This window comes from Mauremys reevesii, linkage group 3 (assembly GCF_016161935.1).
Source record: "Mauremys reevesii isolate NIE-2019 linkage group 3, ASM1616193v1, whole genome shotgun sequence".
In the NCBI taxonomy this organism is placed as follows: Eukaryota; Metazoa; Chordata; order Testudines; family Geoemydidae; genus Mauremys; species Mauremys reevesii.
The window spans coordinates 197,413,583-197,428,835 of NC_052625.1; the positions used below are offsets into that span (position 1 = coordinate 197,413,583).

The window sequence follows — 15,253 nt, forward strand, 5'->3', positions numbered from 1 at the left end:
GGTCGGAGCTGGCATTTGCTCCTACATACCGGAGCCAGGAGGCTGAGCCAAGTTGGGGCCAGGAACCAAAGCCGAGGATCAGAGTCAGGGTTGGATATCAAATGCCAGAGCCAAGGGTTGAGACAGTCGAAAGTCATAGGCAGGGTCAAAGCCAGGTTTGGTAGCCGATGGCCAGGAGCAAGATTAAAGGGCAGGAATCGGGGAGAGGCAAGAATCAGGAACGAAACAAGATCAAGGCAGGAGCTGGAAGTGAGGAGCACGTCAGAAGTGGAGCAGGAATCAGCACCAGGCTTAGATCAGGTTTACAGGGGACAGGCAAGAGCAGGGTCCGATGTGGCCGCAGCAGAAAGTCTTCACAACAGGCTGGACGGCCCATTCGGGTCACTTCCCAGCTTAAGTTGCAGATGTGAGCCAATCAGACGGCTACAGGCCTTTAATGCTCTCCGACAGAACTTCCCGTGGGGCCTGACTTTCCAAGTTCAGCGAGATGGTGCTTTGCCTATCCCCCTTGGCTGGCCCCGAGGGAGCGTCAGTGACCCAGAGACCCCTGGGTTCTAGACCTGCACCCTCGGATCCTCCCAATATGACTCCAGGAACCAGAGCTTTTAGAAAAGATACCAACCCTCATGAGAAAATTGTGAGAACCGGCAACACCATTCTAGGCAGGTTCTTAACAGTGCTCTCATCAGCACAGTATCCGAGCCCCTTCTGATTCAGAGCGTGAGAAAGCAATAGATCTTACCAATCACGAATCCAGCCATCACAGCCCCTGTCACAAACAGGCTATCCCGCCGCGCCCCCTGCAGGAGGTCTGTGGCCAACATCAAAAGGAAGATGTTCTCTATCAGCATTATCTGCAGGGCAAAGGAAAGATAGCTGTCACTCAGAGCTGCATGTGCGCCAACTGGTTGTAGACACGGCTCCTGCTGTGCAGGGAGTTAAATGACACACATGAATAAGTTCTAAGCTTTACCTATTTATTTTGCTCTCACTTGCTATCATACTCTGAGCTCCCGCTACCATTCTGGCCTTCTCCCCCACGTAGGTTTTGAATAGAAATGAAGCACGGCTCTTTCTTGTGAAAATAAATTGCAAGTTTTTATAGTACCTTTTCTGTGCCAAAGCATCTCCACACACCAGCAACATGGAACAGGTTCAGCATAGATCTGGGAGCAACGCCAGACACCACAAAACCAGCAATGCACACGTGTTTCCCACGAACAGTAATAGTAGCAGCCTTTATTGTATTCAGAAGGAGCCTCCCAGGGCGGCCACTCTGCACCTTTCATGAGCACTACATTCACTTAATCTTTATAACCTCTTTGGTTCTAGAAAAGTGTATCCACTCCAATTAGTGTAGCAGGATTTTTCAAGTGGAACTAACGTTGCAAACATAAAAATGTAGCTATGCATGCTAAACTAAGGGTAGTCAAATCTCACGCCTCAGGGCAGAGACCGATCATTATAAGGGTCAGAAAGTAAGTGCCACCCCAGGGAGCACTGTTGTTAGAAGTAGGAAATGGGGAACTGGCTCACCGGAAGCATTAGGTGAAGGTCACTGCTGGAAACCCCTGTTACTGATTATTATGGCCAGACACTACGGGCTCCACTGTAGGACACACAGAGCAGCCACAGCCCTTGCTGCCCAGGTCTTACGGTTAGATTAGCTCCTAATTGTTTTCGTTGTTAGTGACTGTAACTCTTAAGAGCCAAGAGGAGACCAAGCACTTACCACATAAAACACAGCCACTCTGTACCTGGAGGGGCTAGCCTGGAAGTTGATGTAGCAGAAGATGTACACGGCCCCCACCAGGACGTTGAACAGTCTCCAGTGACAGGAACTCGCTACGATGTCAGTTTGCTGAGACACCAGCCAGAAGGACATCACTAGCCAGTGAGCACCTCGGCGGGGAAGGCAGAGAGTAAAAAGCAAATTAGCTGCTGTGGTGAGCTGAGGGGTGGGGGAAGCTAGCAAATCTCACGAGCATCAGCAGTGAGAGACCACTGACAAGAAACCCGGAAGGTGGATGGAGAAATCAGATCACTGCCAGGATCGATGTGCAAAGGAACAGACTCTCTTCCTTGCACCATGTCCCGCAGGGCAGCACAGGGAAAACTTTGCCCGTGTTGTACCAATCCTGGATGGGAGAGGGATTGCAGGCCCCAGAGCTGCACTGTTCATGAGCTGTGTATTTACTGAAAAGAACAGGTGAACCCTGGATTCACTGACACCTAGGGTACGTCTACACCGCAGGGAAAAACCCGCAGTGCTGAGTCTCAGAGCCTAGGTCAATGGGCTCGGGCTTGCGGGGCTAAAAAGAGCAATGCAGACATTAGGGCTTGGGCTGGAGCCCGGGCTCTGAAACCCAGCGAGGAGGGAAGGTCTCAGAGTCCGAGCTCCAGCCCAAGTGGAACTACCCTACTATTTTTAGCCCCAGCCCCCAAGTTTACTGACCCAGGTTCTGAGACTCAGCGCTGTGGGTCTTTGCAGTGTAGACGTGATTTAGTTGGGTTTGGTCCTGCTTTGAGCAGGGGGTGGGACTAGATGACCTCCTGAGGTCCCTTCCAACCCTGAGATTCTATGATTCTATGAACCCTCCTCTGTGAGAGAAACAGGAGAATGACGACACCTAGTGGCTGTTCACAAAAGGGGACACGGGCGACTATTAACTGCACAAGCAAGCACAGGAAATCTCGTCTTACCGGCTGCGACAAAAACCCAGACAGGATAGACTCTGGCAAAGAGCACCAGGGCCACGACCCTCGTTCCTAGCATTCCTGTCCTCCACAACAACTGGCAAAGGAGGGCCGCCGCTGGCATGTAGAGATGACCTGGTTTCATTAGGCATGTAAAGCGGCTATAAGAGACTAAAGACCAGGAGAGGGAGAGCAGGGACAGTCCGGCACTCACACCTAGAAATGAAGGAGGAGGGACATTATTCAAAAGGCACCATGAGGGGTCAGAAATCCACGGCACCTACATTCCACAGGACAGATGGTTTTCACTCCAGCTGGAGCACTTGACCAAATGTTCCTCTGCTGACCCATGTTTGTTCTCCACTAAACCCTCACCTCGATGTCTCCTTCCCCAGTTATCAGTTTTATTAGGATTAAAAATCTCTTTTGCGACAGCCATTAAAAGACCATCAATCCACTGACAATTGTTCTCATGCTAATACACACCAGTGCATCAAGCACACCTTATTATTGGCAGGATACTGGGCTAGATGGACCTTTGGTCCCACCCAGTATGGCCGTTCTTATGTATGTTCTACTTCATCAGTACTGTCACAGTTTCAGGTAACTGCACCTCTATCTCCCCACCTGTGGTCCACTCCAGGGACGCCCAGTCAGTTCTCCAGCCATCACCTGTCTCTGGGCAGGGACCCTGCCCACTCCTTTCTGAGCTGGAGCTCTTAAGGCTGCACAGCTCTCTGCCTTACACTGTGATAGTCCCAGCAAGCCAGTCTGCCCAACAAGCCAGGCCCTGGGTGTTGCTTTCTCTCTGAGGGTGATGAACAGTGTATTGCCCTCAGTTACCTCCCAGCTCCTTCTGAGCAAGTGTAACACCAACAGACCCCGGTTTGTCGGTGGGTGAAATTGAAGCTGGGGCCTCTGGAGCTTAGTGCATGAGCCTCTACCACATGAGCTAAACGCCAACTCCCTGTTAGCTAAGGCTGTAGAGCAGACTCATGAATCTCTCTAAGTGGTCTCAGCACCACTAGATGGCACATAGCACCACACCCTGCAGGTGTGTGGGTTACACAAGCACGTTTATCTGAAGGTAAAAGCATTACAGAGAAAACGTAATAAAAATAATACAGATTTAAAGCCACACGAAACATACCAGGAGTCACCCATCCATCCTATGGGGCACTCATAGGCCAAAGTCCTTCCAACCCTTCTGCAAGGGTTGGGCCATCCCTTAGACCGAAGATCCTGTCCTTTGCTGATCAGAAAGAAGCCCCTGAGTCAACTTAGGCTCATTCTTTTATACCAAAAACCCTTTCTTTGTTCCCTAGTCTCTGGAAAACCCAGTCTGAGCCAGTCTAGGCAACTCTCCCCACTTCCCACAAACTGTTTAGTCTCAGTGCCTCGCCTTAACCCCTCCCCGCCCCCAACCCTATTTTTAGTTCCTGGAGGTGCTGTGGGTACCCCGCCTCCATGGACTGGAATACACTCACACAGAAACCATTCATAAATGTAATGCAATGGCCCCCAATGATACTGCCTGTGATTGCAATCGCTCTCACAAGTACGTTCCATTGCACACCTATAGGGAAACCTTTGTGTGTGAGAGAGGGACTCCTAGCACTTGTGGGACTGATAGCCCTGGACAGCTGAGTCTTCTGTTCCTGCAGGCGTGCACACAGTAGGAATACCACCGGCAGTGGCAGGGCAAGTTTATCCCATCTCCCATACCCCTAGTCTGGAGGAACCAGCAGTTCCTCTAGTAGAGTGTTCTAGTACTGAATTGCAGTGCGACCATGGACAACTCACAACCTTTCTGTGCCTCAGTTTCCCTATTTGCAAATCAGAGCTGACACTTGACCTTTATAAAGCGCTTGGAGAGCTACAAATGGAGAGTACTAAGCACCATGGTTATTAATTCTTCATGCTCATTCAGTCCGTGGCTTCTCTTGTAAGACTGCCCCTTAGCGTCAGCCGCAGTGACTTCTCTCCAGTGGGCTGAGAACACTAATTTTATCTTTTCAGTGGACGATCATCATGTTCCTGATCCGGATTCAAACCTGTCGGGGAAGTGGAATGCTCCTTCTATACAAGGACAGAGGCTCTACGTGCCATTGCAGGATAATTCTGAATTGTGCGGGGAGATGAACTGGATAGTCCATCTCAAATGGCAAAGATTCTATGCCTATCCCAAGATCAGTCCCCCAGTAAGCCTAGTGATTAACTCCTCCAGAGATGAGACAAACACGGGCCTCCCGACAGTCCTCTGCCCTGGCCGCACATGGAACCCTAGTTAGATTCCCAGTTTCTCTGCTGTGGCATGAACTGGCCACTGAGCTGTTGAAGAGCAGTCATGCTGCAGGCAGACTAAGGAGCGAAGCAGGCACGCTCTGGGAGTTCTCTGTCGGAAGGAACACATCCACTGTGTGGGGGTCACAGGAAAACAGTTAGGAAAAGATGGGGAACCCTTGAGAGAGAGGGAGAGACACCAGCCTTTGCTGCTAAGTAGCTCGAGAGGCTAATTTTTTAAAAGCACTGTTTGAATATGTTTTTCTCCAGTAATTCTGCAATATGGTCCTTCATCCTGAAAATCCACTCCTGCTACCTGTGCCCATCTACCCTGGGGACATTAGAGGACACATCTCACACATACATCATCTTCCTTCTACATTTAAAGACCCCCCACTTACCTGGGACAAGGCCAGTCGGTTCCACCGCTACAAAAACGTAGCTCTGTAGCAACAGGTGGGGCAAGGTCTGTAGCAGGGCTTCCAAGAGCCGCAGAACTGACAGGTCCCCCAGTTGCATGAGAAGATCTCCAGCAACGGAGCTTCCTCCAGCCTTCACAGCTGTCCACAGCGCGTCCCAATGCCTGCAAGAGTACAAACCATAATCAGGGCTCTTCGGGGCAAAGGACCTGTGCCCGATTCTGATCCTACTTCCATCAACTTGACAGCGGAACTCTACTGCTTTCAGCAGTTACTTCTGATGTGCACAGGTGTGATCTAGCGCAGCGGTTCTCAACCAGGGGTCCGGGACCCACTGGGGGGCTGCCAGCAGGTTTCAGGGGGTCTGCCAAGCAGGACTGGCATTAGACCTGCTGGGGTCCAGGCAGAAAGCCAAAGCTCCACCACCTGGGGCTGAAGCCCAGGGCTCCAAGTCCCGCTACCTGGGGCTGAAATCGAAGCCTGAGCAACTTAGCTTCGCAGGACCCCCTGTGGCATGGGGCACCAGGCAACTGCCCTGCTTGTTACCTCCTAACACTGGCCCTGGCTTCTGCATGCAGAAAAACAGCTGCTGTGGCGCAGCTGGGCTGTGGAGTTTTTATAGCATGTTGGGAAGGCCTCAGAAGGAAAAAGGTTGAGAGCCCCTGATCTAGAGGAGAATCAGGCCCTTTGGCTCCTGTGCAGTCATTTCCCCTTGTGTAAAGCGATAACATTCTGATCCAGGGGTATTTTACATCCAGCGTAAATGACTACAAATGGCCTGAAGCAGTGGAAAATCAGGGCTCTTGGCTTTATGCTTCCCTGTAAAGCACTTAGCACGTTGCTGGTGCTAGACCAGGGATCGGCAACCTTTGGCACACGGCCCTTCAGGGAAATCCGCTGGCGGGCTGGGACGGTTTGTTTACCTGCAGCGTCCGCAGGTTCGGCTGATCGCAGCTCCCACTGGCCGGGATTCACTGTTCCAGGCCAATGTTGGGTTGTGGGAAGCAGCAGCCAGAACATCCCTCAGCCCACGCCGCTTCCCACAGCCCCCATTGGCCGGGAACGGCAAACCGCGGCCAGTGGGAGCTGCGATCGGCCAAACCTGCGGATGCTGCAGGTAAACAAACTGTCCCGGCCCGTCAGCGGATTTCCCTAACGGGCCGCATGCCAAAGGCTGCCCATCCCTGTGCCAGACAAATAATTCTGAGCAGGAACTGTAGATGATAAAGTTATTAAATACACACACACACACACACTAATTATATACACACCCTTGAGTGTTCCCTTCCAGTCACTCTGAGTGCATTACAGTTTAGAAGGCTGCTCCTCCACCTCCAGAGCCACTATTTGGTCCGGTTCAATACATGAACTTTAGCTAATCTGTTAACATTGACACAATTTTAATCAATGACTTGTTACTGATACCCACCGATGTAATTTATTTCACAGCTTGCAATCTTTTAGAGGTGTTTACTTAAGGTAAATACTGGGGTTTTGCAATAAACCCTATGCACACAGTAAATACAGCCATCTGGTAGACCGGCCCTTAGCCAGAGGCGGTTTAGTTTTATACTTCAGGCCTGTATAGACATTCCTAACAGAGACACTGGATTTAATGAACTAGGGAGGTGAAATGTTAACTGGTTAACTGGTAAGCAGTAGTCTTACTGGGTAACCGTTAATCCCAGGCCGGCAGACGCAGCGACTTCACGCCGTCTGGCCAGAGCAGCCCCAGGCCCAGCCATGCCTGCCGGATCGGCCCCAGCCGCTTAATCAGTTAACCATTTAAACAAAATATTTTTAATAGTTTAAACGGTTAAACTTTTAAAACGGTATTTACATCTCTAGAATGAGCATGAATGTCAAGAAACCAATAACCCCTTCAGTGCCATCATGAAAGGACAGTGCAAAAATTGACAAGTCCAATGTTAAGCTTTCTTCCTCCAACATCCATCTGTTTGCAAAGGTTTATACAATGGGTGTCTCTCCGCCATGCAACTAGAGTCCTAATCCCTCAGCACGAGGACCAGTCAGCTCTACAACTGTGTTGCACCAAGGCTTGTCTATGTACTAAAATTTTACTGGTTCAACTAAAGGTCAGCTGCTAAATCAATGCAATTACAACGGTGCAACGCTGTGTGTGCACCAAGTTGTTTTCATGTGGTTCTATTTTAATGATTAACTGTGTCCCCAAATTATGGCATCTCAAAGGCTTTTGCATGGTTTGTGACCATGGTTAGGTCTCACCTACATTACAAAATGGAATAGTTTTGTAACCAGTTCCCTAGACTAAGTAGTTGTAATACAGATGTGGTTTGGTCACTTAGCCATTCTTCTCAGAGCATGGAGCACCATCCCCTGCAATTTATTCTCCAATACTTTGTCCAATCTAGCTGTAAAACAGCTCCAACAGGTGGTGCTTTCACCACCTTATTTCACACCCTCCTAGTCCTCATTTGTCAGGTAGTGCTCTAATTCAACCACAAGTTATTGGGCTAGACGCTGGAATCGCTGGGTGAGATTCCATGGCCTGCATTATGCAGGAGGTCAGACTAGATGATAACAGTCTATCCTGGCCTGAAAAGAAATCTGGGACAGTTTCTTCCCAATCATCTGCCAACATTATTAAATGTAACTGCACATGCTCAAGGGCAGAGATAAGAAGTTTAGTTATGGAGACAGCTTCCAGTTTCAAACTTCTGAGAGTGACTAACTGCTTTAAGAAAAGCGCAACGTGTCCTTTGATATATCCATTTACAATAGCACTATTATACACTTTATAGAGGTGTCACAAACCGACAGAGGAAACATTATTAAATTAAAAAAAAACAACCCACACATTATTGGCATTAATCACAAGTTACATATAAAGTGAAAACAAATTTTGTCAGCATTAATCGAGCATCTTCCACTCTCCTTCCCTGCCTCCTAATTTAATCTGGACAAGATTTGAAGGATTTTTAGGGTCCTCAATTAAAATAAGAACAAAACAAAGCAAAAAAACCCTAGACAAATAAGCCTTCCTTTCAACAACAGGACTAATGGACAGTCCCTAGGACTTTTTTCCACTACTTGGGATAATAGGAACATCTCAACTAGTGTCATCATATTGGACCACTCAAGATGAATAACACCATTAAGGGTGGGAGGTCTTTACATGTCACCAACCTGCCAGAACATGTCAGCTTTCCCATCATCTTCCTCTATACAGTAGAACCCCTATTTGATTATCCCCTATTTTATGGGGGATTGACTTCATAAAACTGAACATCTCAAGATTCCAGGAGGTGCGGTGCATAGGTTAATTCATTAATTGCTCAATGATAGTGTATATAACGAATGGTAACAACTGGATACAGTGTGCTTGATTTTTCTTTGAGGGAGAGAACTGCATCTCATCTTTGCCACCAAATATCTTAGTCTTTTCAAACCTGGAAAATGTGGTCTAGATGAAATTATTATAAGATGGCTACACAACTGGCTGAAAGATTGTACTCAAAGAGTAGTTATCCATGGTTTGCTGTCAAACCAGGACGGCATATCTAGTAAGGTTCTGCAGGTGTTAGTCCTGGGTCCAGTACTATTCAATATTTTCATTAATGATTTGGATAATGGAGTGGAGAATGTGCTTATAAAACATGCAGATGACACCAAACTGGGAGGGGCTGCAAATACTGTGGAGGACAGGATTCGAATTCAAAAAGACCTTGGTCTGAATTCAACAAGATGAAATTCAACAAAGACAAGTGCAAAGTACTTCACTGAGGAAGGAAAAAATCAAAAGCACAACTATAAAATGGGTAGAGCCCTGTAGGGATACAAAATTTATACCTGTAGATGCAAATATCCACTGATATAATGTGGCAAAAAAGGAGTGCAGCAACGAAAGTGTTGTATGCAAGACACAGGAGGAATACTTCAGTGGATCACAAATTCAGTGAGTCAACATGATGAGGTAACTGTCCCTCTCTACTCAGCACTTGTAAGACAGCTGGAATGCTGTGTCCACTTCTGGGAATCACACTTAAGGAAAGATGTCGACAAATTGGAGAGAGTCCAGGGGAGAGCAACAAAAAGCTCAAAGGATTAGAGAAAACCTGACCTATGAGGAAAAGTTAAGATAACTGGGCACGGTTAGTCTTTTGGAAAGAAGACAGAGAGGGGAACCTGATAATCTTCAACTATGTACAGGGCTGTTATAGAGGATGGTGATCAATTGTTTTCTAGGTCCACTTAAGGTAGGACAAAAAGTAATGGGCTTTATTTTCAGTAAGGGAGATTTAAGTTAGATATTAGGAAAACTTTCTAACTTTTAGTTAGCTAGGAGATAAGATCTGGAATAGACTTCCAAGGGAGGTTGTGGAATCCCTGCCACTGGGAGTTTTTTAAGAAGAAGGTTGGACAAACACCTGTCAGAGACAGTCTAGGTCTACTTGGTCCTGCCTCAGTGCAGGGGTCTGGACTTGATAACTTCCTGAAGTCTCTTTCAGCCTGACATTTCTATAATTCTATGTTGGTTGAAGGATCAGAGTCACACACAGTGGCAGAAAGATGGTTTAGACAACCAGTCATTTGTGAGACCAATGCCGATAAAATCAGGATTCTACTGTAATTAGAAACCAGGCTAGCAACTTTCTAGAAGGCAGTGTTTACACACAGGTCTGTGGTTTGAAGTCTCAGCATACCATAGGAAAATCCTGATCCGACACTGTAGAAGGAGACACCTAACAAAACCCCAGTGGTTCTCCTTGCCACATAACACACACAGGCATGCTCACACTTTCCATGCAAAGTACATATATTTGTCCGCAGAAGATTAGATCTCAAGCCTCCTAATTCTTCAAAGGCTATGAGTTGTTTTCTCACCGCTTCCAAATCCCCAGCTGCAGCACGTGCACTATCACCAGACAGCAGCAGCCTCTGTGCCCATCTGCCCGGAACCAAGAGAAGCTGAGGAGCTGAACTATATAGTCAGGTAGAAGCAAGGCAATGGTCAACCAGCACCAGAGATACCGGCCAGAGAGAAGATAATGGACGATGGTGCAGACCCCTGAAAAAGGGAAAAGAAACAATGATAGATGGTGACACACGTGGTACCTCTTCCACCTTGGCTCTAACAGTGCAGCAGGCTTTGTGGCCCAAATCACATCTGACCACAAGCATCATCACTCTTTCTCCCATGTCACTTCTTATGCCTGGGGCAAAGCTCCCCATAAAGATCCACAGAGGAACTACATTCAACTCCTTCAAACTCACCTCTCCCACAAGAGCGACGCAATGCTCAGCAACGGCTATTCATCTCCTGTGCTGCGATCTCTGTTACACTGAGCATAAGATCGCACTGTTACCTTGTGCTCCCTCAGTCTGTATCTTTTGCATCCATCTAGTGCAGGGATTGGCAACCTTTGGCATGTGGCCCGTCAGGGAAATCCACTGGCAGGCCGGGACAGTTTGTTTATCTGCAGTGTCCGGAGATTAGGCTGATTGCAGCTCCCCCTAGCAGCGGTTCGCCATTCCAGGCCAATGGGGGCTGCGGAGAGCGGCAGCCAACACATCCCTCGGCCCACGCTACTTCCCACAGCCCCCATTGGCCTGGAACAGCGAACCGCGGCCAGTGGGAGCTGCGATCGAATGAACCTGGGGATGCTGCAGGTAAACAAACTGTCCCGGCCTGCCAGCGGATTTCCCTGATGGGCCACGTGCCAAAGCTTGCCGATCCCTGCAGTAGTGTCTATGGTCTTATACTGAGATTGCAAGTGCTTTGGGTGACTGTCTTTTTCATTATCTGCTTGCACAACGTAGGGGCCCTGATCTATAAACAGGGCCTCTAGGCACTACCGCCATACAAATTAATAATAAAAATAAGTTCTCTGCTCTTAAAGCAAGAGAGGGTTTGGATTAGGTTTTCAGTTTGGGATCAGCTCTATACAGAGAGAGTTTTTTTTCCTTCCTTAATACTTTTGAAATCTTATTTCTAAGTGCTGGTTAATGCGTAATATAACTATGCATGTTAACTTCATCTTTGTTATAAACCAGGGATCGGCAACCTTTGGCACACGGCCAACCAGGGTAAGCACCCTGGGTTTGTTTACCTCCCGTGTCCGCAGGTTCGGCCGATCGTGGCTCCCACTGGCCGCAGTTCACGGCTCCAGGCGGAGCAGTGTGGGCCGAGGGATGTGCTGGCTGCCGCTTCCCGCCGCCCCCATTGGCCTGGAGCGGCGAACCGCAGCCAGTGGGAGCCACGATCAGCCAAACCTACGGAAGCGGCAGGTAAACAAACCGGCCCGGCCCGCCAGGGTGCTTACCCTGGGGGGGCCACCTGCCAAAGGTTGCCGATCCCTGTTATAAACTATCCTTTGCTATGTGTGCAACAAGTACAGTGGTTCTCAACCTATTTAACATTGTGGGATGCATCCAATACTACCTCTCTGGCCCTGAGGATGTCACATAGGCCGCAGCTGTGTACTGACTGGCAAGTGGCCCATGGGCCACAGGTTGAGAACCACTGATCCAGCACCTGGCACAATGGGGTCCTGCTCCATGACTGGGCCTCCTAGGGACTATGGCATTACAAATCACAAATAGATACTCTCTCCTCAATTTAACCAAAGCCTTTTAAACACACCGGGGCTTGTTTTCTGGAGGGTGTGTGTAAAGCAATGAGTCAAACGATAACTAACCCAGAGCTCTCATGGTAGACTCCACAGTGCTTCACGCAGGGGGCCAGCCTCATTATCCCTGAATGAAGGGAGCAGGAGAGGGGAGTGACCTGCCTAAGGTTTAGCAGACCGGTGGTAGAGGCGGGAACCGGATCCAGGTCTCTTGAGTCCCAGTCTAGCGCTTTATTCACGTAGGCCACACTGTCCCCTCAAAGAAGTAGTGATCATTTCTGTCTGGCCTTTCATTGTTGGATCTAGAATACTCTGTGAGACTCCCAGGAACGGCTCAGGCCCATCCAGATCCTAACTTCCCCAACTCTGGGCTTGCTCAGGTCCAGGATTCTGGCACAGGCCAGTCACTGAAAATAAGGGAGGGGAGGGCCTGGGACCCTCCCTAGCCAGCAGCCCTGAGCCAGGGGCACCAGCCTGCCCAGCACAGGGTAAAGCTTCTCCCATGCACCTGCCTGCTCTGGTAGGGGCCCGAAAGGCTGCAGCCAGGGTTGCAGATTCAGGTTGGATGCATTCCTGGAGGTTTATTGATTTCACCCCGTGCCACAACCTTTCATTAAAGATTCATCTTTAATTCCTGGAGATACAAGGGCCATCTTGGAGGGCTGGCAACCCTAAGCAGCAGCAGCCCCCACCCTGGGGCAGCCTGCAGAGGAAAGGGGGAGGCAGCAGGATTCGCGGATGGGCCCGGCACACAAAGGGTTAAATATTTTAAAAATGACGCGCGCGCTCGACCCGCGGCGCTCTCCTCCTTGCTGCGCTGCAAGGAAACGGCCGGAGCCGGGCCCGATGCTGCACGGGGCTCAGCCCTGCACGCTCTCTCCCGGCCCCTCCGTGCAAACCAGCCGGGCATGGGCATGCCCCACGTTCACTCGTAGGGCGGGGAGGGGGGACGACACAGTTGCCCCGCAGGTCACAGCGGCTGCTCGCAGGAATGGGCGCCGCTCAGCGAGCTGCACCTACCGGGCGCAGTGGAGACGGAGTTCGCCCCGCAGCACAAAGCGCGGTGCAGCTTTGCTGGGTGCACGATGAGTGCGGGTAGTTCCGCGGGCGACTTGTATGCAGAAGGGGGGGCAGCAGCGCGGTTACAGGTGTGCTCGCTGCGGAAGCAGCTCGGGTGGGTGCACAGTAGCGTGTAGCTCCATTGATTAGTTGCAGGCAGACGGGTGCCGCGCACGAGGGACATGCAAGTATGCTGGGGGCACCGGGCGCGTGCTCAGCCCCCCCCCCCCCCGCGGTTAGTTGCAAGGACGGGGGTGCAGGCAGCGCGGTTACACGGGGGCATTGCACCGGCGGCCGCGGGGAGAGGCGGCGCCCCGCTAGTCCCCTGACTCACGCGCGCTCTGTTCCGCCGCCAGCAGCACCAGCGAGAGTCCCGCGAAGGCTGCGCGCATCCTCCGCCTTCTCCCGGGGCGGCGCGCAGCTCCGGTGCAAGGACTCCGGAGCAGCCCAGCTCCAGGGCTCCTCGCCGGCTCCCCTTCAAGGGCCGCCCGCCTTTGCGATGCTCCCTCCCCGTTAGCGGCCGGGGAGTCCTTGGGGGTCGGTTAGGCGAGCGAGGCGGGGGTTGGGGGGGGTGCAGCAGCAGCTGCATTTGCAGGGACAGGCGCTGGTTCTCTGCCAACTTTCTAATAGCACAAACCCCAACAGCTTTGCCCTTGCCCCACCTCCTCTCCGAGACCCCGCCCCTTCTCCAAGGCCCCGCCCCTGCTCACTCTATCCCACCTCCCCCAGTGGCTGGCTCTCCCCCACCCTCAGTCACTTTCAGGGAGCTGGGATGTGGGCTGCGGGATGCAGGGGGGGCTCCAGGCCCCAGCACGCCAAGCGCGTGCTTGGGGCGGCATGCCGTGGGGGGCGCTCTGACGGTCGCTTTGCATTCAAAGCAAAAAGGTTTCTCTCACCATATGCTAACTGCAGTCTGGTTGGATTCCTTCAGCCACCATCACTCTCCCGGTTCAATGATGCTTCCTTTGTCTTTCAAACATTGGTGAGGCTATAATAAGTAGAGATGAGGGGAAAGAAGTGATTTGGGGCCTCTGTTCCTCATTTTTATATCTTTTCATCCTCTTTGAGAATCATCTCCAGCAGAGTTCTGGTGACAGGCAATCTGTTTACATGAGAAGTAATTTTTTCCTTAACACCCTTCTGCTTGCCAAAGACTGACTGCTTAGCCAGGTGATAGTCTATTTGATTTTGTTGACACTTGCCTGAGCTGTCAGCTTGCCTTTGTATCTGAGGAACTGATTTGGGCCTGCTTTTCTAAACCTGGAGCATGTTTCAGTAATGTCATACAGTAGAATATTATAACTTTTACATACAATGTTGCTACACACATTTTGCCATGACAATAATGATCAGCAAATTATGAGTTTTCAAATGATACCTCACAAGGCATGCTTTGTACAGGATTTATTACAGTTTTGTAAAAAGGATGAACATGAGGGTACAGACTGTCACATAGGCCCATAAGCCTAACTTCAGTACCAGACAAATTGGTTGAAACTATAGTAAAGAACAGAATTATCAGACATGTTGATGACCATAATTTATTTATTCAACACAACTTTTGTAAAGGTAAATCATACCTTGGGGGGGAGGAATAGCTCAGTGGTTTGAGCATTGGCCTGCTAAACTCAGCATTGTGAGTTCAATCCATTGAGGGAGCCACTTAGGGATCTGGGGCAAAATCAGTACTTGGTCCTGCTAGTGAAGGCAGAGGGCTGGACTCAATGACCTTTCAAGGTCCCTTCCAGTTCTAGGAGATTGGTATATCTCCTATTATTATTATTATTATTATGCCTCACCAATCTATTAGAATTCTTTGAGGGGTCAACAAACATGTGGACAAAGATGATCCAGTGGATATTGTAGAACTGATGAATGAAATTGTTTGTAATTGTTCACTGTATTAATATAACTTCATAAGTTAAGTTTTATGAATGAAACAACATTCATTCATAAAATCGGTTACCCCAATAACTGGCTGGTTGATAATGAAGCTGCTTGTTGAGCTCCTGTGGTTCACGCTCATTAGAACAGTCTGATGCTGCTCAGTTCAATTAAGCCGCTTGTTAAGAGCCATAGCTGTTCAGCCAGCTGCCCTTGTAAATTTCACTTTCAATCCAATTGCTGCTTAAATCAGTGACATTTGCACTGTTTCAGCATTGTAGCTTCTGTTCACTCTTCGCC

At 49.6% G+C, this 15,253-nt stretch overlaps 1 protein-coding gene across 3 annotated transcripts in view; it reads right to left on the bottom strand.

Annotated features, from left to right (window-relative positions):
* Positions 1-13,649, bottom strand: part of TRAM2 (translocation associated membrane protein 2) — a 78,362-nt gene extending 64,713 nt beyond the window's left edge. Inside the window, exons 1-6 of one of the 3 annotated variants that reach the window (XM_039529090.1) lie at positions 13,404-13,649; positions 10,266-10,449; positions 5,382-5,563; positions 2,704-2,913; positions 1,733-1,902; positions 743-854 (exon numbers count right to left, since the gene is read on the bottom strand). In XM_039529090.1, coding sequence (XP_039385024.1) covers positions 743-854; positions 1,733-1,902; positions 2,704-2,913; positions 5,382-5,563; positions 10,266-10,449; positions 13,404-13,461 — 916 coding nt within the window. In that variant the 5' untranslated portion in view covers positions 13,462-13,649. Of the gene's footprint in view, positions 1-742; positions 855-1,732; positions 1,903-2,703; positions 2,914-5,381; positions 5,564-10,265; positions 10,450-13,030; positions 13,262-13,403 lie in introns of those variants that run through there. The other 2 variants (XM_039529089.1, XM_039529091.1) reach the window with 2 other exon arrangements.
* Positions 13,650-15,253: the final 1,604 nt, after the last annotated feature.